General features: G+C 48.0%; 1 protein-coding gene across 1 annotated transcript; it reads right to left on the bottom strand.

Annotated features, from left to right (window-relative positions):
- Positions 1–2,640: 2,640 nt before the first annotated feature.
- Positions 2,641–2,997, bottom strand: LOC140411492 (histone H2B type 1-L-like). The gene has a single exon (XM_072500582.1). The coding sequence runs from the start codon at positions 2,995–2,997 to the stop codon at positions 2,641–2,643; it is 357 nt and encodes a 118-aa protein (XP_072356683.1).
- Positions 2,998–8,369: the final 5,372 nt, after the last annotated feature.

Raw genomic sequence — 8,369 nt, 5'->3', positions numbered from 1 at the left:
TGCAGTTTATGAGATTTATTGAATTTCTATAACATAGTTAGGCAATGTTTAATGTAAGTAAGCATTTGCAATAGAATTAAAAATGATTAATTTGCCTTAAGATAGATTGCAACATGTGGAATCATAAGAAAATAAATATACAGTTTTAAATTTGGTAATAACAAGGTCAATTATTACAATTGGGAGCTAAATATAGTACCTGGTTTTCAGCACTGCTTAATTGACCAGCAATTTTCAGGCAGTTGTGAAACTAGGTTATCAGCACTGTAAGGGAGACAGATTGCTCAAATATATAAATTTGGACCTACACCTTTGTAGGACCCCAGTTACAATTTTAATGTGCAAATGGGCACAGTGTACAGCCATTTGTATCAAGGAGTGACCTGTTCTTTCTCCAAAAGGTTAATGTGATGCATCTAATGTGTAGGTGAAGACTGCTAGCATGGTTTCTACTTTTTGTGTCTTAGTTTGCTTCTCACTTGTAACCTACACAGCTAGCTAGCAGCAATACGGAAAATAGAGCCAAATGTGTAAGTCTCTCGTTGTCGGTACACACCTCTCTATTGGCAAGTCCTCAGCTGTACCTCTTCATGGCAACACATGGAAACTGGGTCCCTTGCAGCTTGTTGTTCGTTTTAGCCTTAGTTTAATTGCTCTTGTTCTATCACCTTTGTTCTTGAGTCGCCAGGTATCTTTCTGATACCGCCACGTGGTTCAAGTCCGAGTAATGATCAATAATCCAACACACCGCTTAGTAAGAGTTAAATCAACGCACATTTATTATATACAGTAATCAATATTTATACATTAATTCTACTTCTAAGCTACTTCCTACAACTAACAGGCCAATACTTAACTTTGGAAATGGCCCACCAGGTCAGGGAAACAAATGGCCTTTTGTATGGGTTCCTGCGGGATTCAAAGCAGGAATTGAGGATTTAGGAGGCATGGTTAGTAAGTTTGCAGATGACACCAAGATTGGTGGCACAGTGGATAGTGAAGAAGGTTATCTAGGATTGCAACAGGATCTTGTTCAATTAGGCCAGTGGGCCGACGAATGGCAGATGGAGTTTAATTTAGATAAATGTGAGGTGATGCATTTTGGCAGATCGAATCAGGCCAGGACCTACTCAGTTAATGGTATGGCGTTGGGGAGAGTTATAGAACAAAGAGATCTAGGAGTACAGGTTCAAAGCTCCTTGAAGGTGGAGTCGCAGGTGGACAGGGTGGTGAAGAAGGCATTCGGCATGCTTGGTTTCATTGGTCAGAACATTGAATACAGGAGTTGGGACGTCTTGTTGAAGTTGTACAAGACATTGGTACGGCCACACTTGGAATACTGTGTGCAGTTCTGGTCACCCTATTATAGAAAGGATATTATTAAACTAGAAAGAGTGCAGAAAAGATTTACTAGGATGTTACCGGGACTTGATGGTTTGAGTTATAAGGAGAGGCTGGATAGACTGGGACTTTTTTCCCTGGAGCGTAGGAGGCTTAGGGGTGATCTTATAGAGGTCTATAAAATAATGAGGGGCATAGATAAGGTAGATAGTCAACATCTTTTCCCAAAGGTAGGGGAGTCTAAAACTAGAGGGCATAGGTTTAAGGTGAGAGGGGAGAGATTCAGAAGGGCCCAGAGGGGCAATTTCTTCATTCAGAGGGTAGTGAGTGTCTGGAATGTGCTGCCAGAGGTAGTAGTAGAGGTGGGTACAATTGTGTCTTTTAAAAAGCATTTAGATAGTTACATGGGTAAGATGGGTATAGAGGGTTATGGGCCAAGTGCGGGCAACTGAGGCTAGCTTAATGGTAAAAACTGGGCGGCATGGACTGGTTGGGCCGAAGGGCCTGTTTCCATGCTGTAAACTTCTATGATTCTAAGATTCTAGGTCGATGATCAGGAGTGCCTATCTTGTAGCGAGCATTGGAGTAAGACTTACGGTTCTCGCGGCTGTTGTAGAAGGTCAGCAGAAGGGTCTCGAAGGGTGCGGGAGGATGGAGAGAGAGAAGAAGGGTGCAGAAGGGTCGATTTGAACTTGGACTCTTATTCTTATAGTCCCCAGGGGCTTCCCGCCTTTCGGGGCGGACCCTGTACCTGGTTCCAAATGATTGGACTTCGTCCCAATCACTTGGTTCGATATTCTCCAATGCTGGAGCGATTCCTTGATCGATGGGCGGTTTTGGGGTGGTCGTTCACCTCTCTTTTGTGTAGGCTCCTGCTGGCGCCGAAAAGTCTGGGTTGGCTTTGTGTGTCTAATTTGTAGCATATTGTTCCCGGGGATTGCTGATTAGTATTCAGATGGCTGGTGTTTTGTTATGTTGATGGCTGCAGGTATTGATTCTGTCTGGCCCCCCCAGAGGCGAATACACAGTTTTACCTGCAGCTGTCTGTTTGAGTCCTGTTGGCTGATTTTCCCATCAGCCTCTTCCATTTGCCATTTTAAATCGGGGTTTGGCCATTCTAATCGGGAGTTAGCCATTTTACATGGCTACAAGCTCCAGTTTGAGAGGAGCTCCGAGGAGATTTGGTCCCTAGACAGGTTTGTGGACATGCGATGACACTTATGAACCAAACTCCCTGCTAAAGCCGAATAACTCCGCTGCCTTGTTTTTTTTAATATGTTTAAGTCTCTGGCGTTACGGTCAAGCTAGATGAAGTTGGTGTACTTGGTGGCCGTCTTGGCGTTGTCTGAGAAGGCGTGCTTGGCCAGCTCCCTGGATCTCCCCGGAGGAAATGGTGTGCCGCTTGTTGTAGTGGATGAGGTGCGAGGCCTCGGAGGCGATGCGCTCAAAGATGTCGATCATGAGGGAGTTCATGATGCTCATGGTTTTGGAGGAGATCTGGGTGGAATTGTGGACCTGGGACAGCACCCGGTATACGTAGGTGGAGTAGCTCTGCTTGCGAGCTTTCCTCCGCCTCTTCGGCGGCTTCTTGGTGACTTTACTCAGGGACTGCTTGGATGCCTTGCGGGTCACCCCGCCCTTTGCCAGCTCCGGCATGTCCACTCCACTTGGACCGCCACTGCCTTGTATCTTAGGGGAGCTAAAGACTAAGGAAGTCTGGAGTAGAACCCAAAGAGAGACTGATGTCTAAATATATTGGGCTGGATCTATCTATCTACCTTTCTATGGATTCTCCGTTCCTAAGACTATAGGCTGGATTCTCCGCCGTCGGAATGCTCCGTTTTGCCGGCAGCCCAGGGGTTTCCCGGCGGCGTGGGGCTGCCCCACAATGGGAAACCCCAATGACCAGCCGACGAAATGGAGCACCCTGCCGGCGTGCTGACCCAGAAATCTGGTGCGGCGGGACGGAGAAGCCTGCCCTAAGTGTTGATGCCGGGGCAGGATTTGTGGACTTCCACGACAGGAAAACTGGCACCGCACCTGGATCGATTCAGCGACTGTGATGGGGCTAGCACCGGCGCCACGTGGAACACAATCGATTCCAAAATTGGTGCGGGATTCACCAGCTCCGTGATTGACACTGAAAAGGCTGACACACTGCAGCCGCACTTACACATTATAATCCCCAAATACACTCATCCCGGCCAACAAGATGGTACTGGTTGTGCTGGAGCGCACCCATACAGCTGATGGGTCGGCTGGGGCCAGAGGGCACCTAAGGGTGGCCTGGGGGGACACCTATACGACACTTGGCCCTCGGTTCACAGTGGGCTGTTGGTAGTGTGCGCAGCTGCATGGCTGCCTTTCCGGCTGCGGCAATGGTGTTCCGTGCCCGTCCACCCCATCCCACAGCCCACCTCCATATCCACCCCGCTACTCCCCCCGGCCCTGGCAGAAGACCCTGGCCAGCGTCACCACTGTCAGCAATCTATGCCGATGTTGGACACTTTCCGTACCCGCTCTCTCTCCCTCAGCAGTCATGATGCCGGTTTCCCGATTTTTAAAAGCACAAGTGAACCGCGCAATGGGGAACTCGGCTCATCAGAGGCGGAGAATCACGGAGGCCCCGGAGAACACTGGGTCAGGCCCCCTAATGATATGCAAACAGTGTTTGCTGTATGTACATTCCGGACCTCATTGACGCTGCAGTTGAGGTTACGGAGAATCGCGATTTGGCATCAAATCAGCACCCATCGCGATTTCGGCATCGGAACCTATTCTCCACCAATCACGTTTCCCGATTTAATAATAATAATTTTTATTAATGTCACAAGTAGGCAATAATGACACTAGTCATTAAGTTACTGTGGAAATCCCCTAGTCGCCACTCTCCAGCGCCGGTTTGGGTACACAGAGGGAGAATTCAGAGTGTCCGATTCACCTAACAAGCACGTCTTGTGGGAGGAAACCCACTCAGACGTGGGGAGAACGTGCAGACTCCGCAGAGACAGTGACCCAAGCCGGGAATCAAACCTGGGACCCTGGCACTGTGAAGTAACAGTGCTTCATGTGGATGGACTCCATCACACCAGGCAAACAAAGGAACAAACAAAATGAAAAAAAATGCCAACTCTTTGATTGACAAGCTTGAACGTCAGGACCATGTGCAGAGGACGGACAGACAACTTGCAGCTGGTTGATAATCCACGCGAGAAAGCTGTGATGGACATGGAATATTGACCTAGCTTCCCTGCAAGAGATCAGGCTCAGCAAGACTGGATCACAGAAAGAAAAATATTACTCATTCACCTAGCAGGGGAAGTGTTCAGAAGCATGGTCATCTTGCCTTGGACATCATGGCCTGGGAAAAATAAAAGAGAACAGAGACTGCTTCAGTTTTGCTACTATCACAAGCTTTATGTAATTAACAGCTTCATTCAGAATCCAAAATCAGGGCATTGGCACCAATTGGATCTGATCATCAACCATTCTCGAAATAGCATTCTCAATACATGCAGATACCACAGTGCTGACTGCAATACAGACCACTCCTTGGTGTGCACTGTTGCTAATTATGTTTCTCTCTTTATTTGGCTCTGAATATGGCAGTCAATATGGTTGCCTTCCTTAATTTCTAATTACCTTTTGCTCTAGAGTCGCCAGGTGTCTTTCGATACCGCCACAAGGTTCAAACCGAATACTGATCAAAGACTTGATACACCAGTTAGTTAGTTCAAAGTCAAATGCTTATTTCTTTACACACACAGTTAAATATACTCATGCACAAATACTACAGACTAAACTATCACTACTGCTAAAGCCTATACTTTGCTTCGGGCGCCCACTCAGTCAGAGGAACAATGGCCGTTGTTCGGTTCTGAGGCTGCTGGGGTCGAAGTGGTGAAGGGGAACAGCTAAGATCGTCTGTCTGGTAGCGAGCATTGACCTTGGACTTACTTGTTCTGCTGCAGCTGTTGGGCAGGTCTCTCCTCGGTGAGAGCCAGAGCAAGAGAATGATTCTCTCTTGGGGGATACTTCTTATACCCAAAAGGGGCTTTGTGCGTGCTTTTGGGCGAGCCTTGAACTTGGCCCCAATTAATTGGGCTGTTTCTCGGTGTCTACCTTAGTATCGGTTACTCAATTGTTACTCTTTTGTTCCCGGAGATGGGCCATTAGTATGCTAATGGGTTTGCAGTTTTGGTCTTGTCTGGGAGCTGCGGCTCCAATATACAGACAACCTCTGAACCTGCTTGTTTTCTTAGTATTGTCCATTTTCCCTGCAATCTTTGCAAAGGGTCCATTTTGTAATCGGGAAGTGGCCATCCCAGATGCCTACAGCACTACAGTGCGAATGCAACCTTTGAAGTTTTAGGTTCAAAGTAGAAACGCCATCTTTATTTCAACATCAGCCATACTGCCCACCCAGATAAAATCAAAAGTTTTGCAACTCGATTGAACAGGCATTTAATAATAATAATAATAATAATCACTTATTGTCACAAGTAAGCTTCAATTAAATTACTGTGAAAAGCCCCTAGTCGCCACATTCCGGCCTGTGCTGCAGTGAAGTCATGGGCTGATTTTATCATCTTGTTGCTCATCAGCAAGTTCCATGTTTGCTCCCCTTAAAACCACATCGCAGTATAGACCATCTTTACTGTCATTCTGACAAGAGGTAAGCTTGGATTTGAGCAAGGCAATTATTCATACAGGCTTGTTTTTGCAAGTGAAAAAGCAGTGATCAATTTGTGTATTTTTGTGGCTTCCACCTTTACGTTCTGGGGCGAGGGTGGGTGGGGGAGGGGCATGAAGTTGCAGGGAGTGCGGGATCTCACTAACTGTAAATCGATCTCTGCTTCCACTGCTTTCTGTTGACCACTGACATGCTAGTATCTGCGCTCATGCTTGGTGCGGAGAGAGGGTGAGATGGGGGTGCAGTTGCTATCCCCACCTGCTCCGGTTTTAAGGGAGGGTCAAAGGATTCCTGGCAGGCTTTGGAGGATGGCTCATCTTTTAAAAAAATATTTTTTATTCTCCTCCTTTTTCACATTTTCTCCCAAATTTACACCCACCAACAATAAACAATAATCAGTAACAAATATGTCAATCCCCATATCAATAACAACGATCCCATCCTCCCACCAAACTCCAAACATTAGCCCGCATGTTCACACAAACAAATGACAAATAGGAATTAGGGATCACCCATAGTCGCCATTAACACACACAGCCCCCCTCCCCCCAACCCTCCCACCCACACGCCCCAACTAATGTTCGATGTTATCCAGTTCTTGAAAGTGCATGATGAATAATGCCCATGAATTGTAGAACCCCTCCGTCCTTCCCCTCAGTTCAAACTTAACCTTCTCAAGAGTCATGAATTCCAACAGGTCCCCCCGCCACGCCAGCGAACAGGATGGAGCGGTTGCTCTCCAACCTATCAGGATCTGCCATCGGGTGATCAACGAGGCGAAGGCTACAATATCTGCCTCCGCACCTGCTTCCAACCCTGGCTGGTCCGACACCCCGAATATGGCCTCCCGGGACAGCTTTCGACAGGACCAAAACATATGAACGTGATTAGCGGGGGCTTCCCCGCAACGTTCACAGACATCTTCTACTCCTTCAAAGAATTGGCTCATCCTCGCCCTCGTGAGGTGTGCTCTGTATACCACCTTCAGCTGTATCAGCCCCAACCTCGCGCACGAGGTGGAGGCATTCACTCTCCGGAGCACCTCATACCAGAACCCCTCCTCCATATCCTCCCCCAAATCTTCCTCCCACTTTGCTTTGATCCCTTCCAGTGGCGCCTTCTCCTCTTCCAAAATAATTCTGCAAACCGCTGACACTACCCCCTTCTCTAGTCCCCCTGTCGTCAGCACCTCCTCCAGCAATGTGGAGGCCGGTTCCCCCGGCAAGCTCTGTAGATCCTTTCTGGCAAAATCTAGAACCTGCATGTAACTAAACATTTCCCCCTGCTCCAGCCCATACTTTGCTTCCAGCTCCTTCAATCCTGCAAACTGACCCCCAAGAAACAAATCTTTTAGCGTCTTAATCCCCTTCTACTCCCATTTCCGAAAATTTCCATCCCACCTCCCAAATCTGTGTTTCCCCCGAATCAACATTTCCCTTGACCCTGCCCCCAACCCGAAGTGTTGGCGAAACTGCCTCCAAATTCTCAATGAAGCTATTACTATCGGACTCCCTGAGAATTTTCCCGGGGCTATCGGGAGCGGCGCTTTGCTAGTGCTTTCAATCCCGACCCCCTGCACAAACTCTCCTCCATTCTGACTGGGAATCAACCCCTCTGACCCAGCTCCACACCTTCTCCACATTCGCCGCCCAGTAATGATACATCAGCTTCGGAAGACCCAAACCCCTTGCCTGCCTTCCCCTCTGTAGCAGCACCGTTCTCACTCTGGCCACCTTCCCTCCCCATATGAACAAAGTAATTCTTCCCTCAATCTCCCTGAAAAAAGCCTTTGGCAGGAAAATCGGCAGTCATTGAAAAATAAACAGAAATCGCGGCAACACGTTCATTTTAACCACCTGTACCTGACTCGCCAGTGACAGAGGGAGACCACCCCACCTTGCCAGATCAGCTTTCACTCTCTCCACCAAACTAGAAATGTTGTACCTGCGGAGCCCCCCCACCCCCTGTTCCCGGGCAACCTGCACTCCCAGGTACCTAAAGTGAGTCCCTGCCCTACGGAATGGCAGCCCCCCCCACCCCAGCCCCCACCCACGTCCGAGACACCACAAAATACTCACTCTTGTCTAGATTTAGTTTGTACCCCGAGAAAGACCCAAACACTCAAAGCAGCTCCAATAATCCCCCTATCGGCACACTCGGTTCTGACACGTATATGTCTTCGGCATATAAGGACACCCTATGCTCTATTGTTGCTCTCTTTGGTGTTGTCTCTTAATTTGACTCTGTTTAATTAAGTTTGCTCAAGAGTCGCCAGGTATCTTTCGACACCGCCACAAGGCTCAGAACCGAATACTGATCAAAGACTCGATACACC

This window comes from Scyliorhinus torazame, chromosome 4 (assembly GCF_047496885.1).
Source record: "Scyliorhinus torazame isolate Kashiwa2021f chromosome 4, sScyTor2.1, whole genome shotgun sequence".
In the NCBI taxonomy this organism is placed as follows: domain Eukaryota; kingdom Metazoa; phylum Chordata; class Chondrichthyes; order Carcharhiniformes; family Scyliorhinidae; genus Scyliorhinus; species Scyliorhinus torazame.
The sequence above is the reverse complement of the archived record's forward strand: the minus strand, read 5'-3'. Positions and strand labels throughout refer to the sequence as shown.

Coding starts and splice junctions, on each gene's coding strand:
- LOC140411492 (XM_072500582.1), bottom strand. CDS start 2,997: ATGCCGGAGCTGGCAAAGGGCGGGGTGACCCGCAAGGCATCCAAGCAG.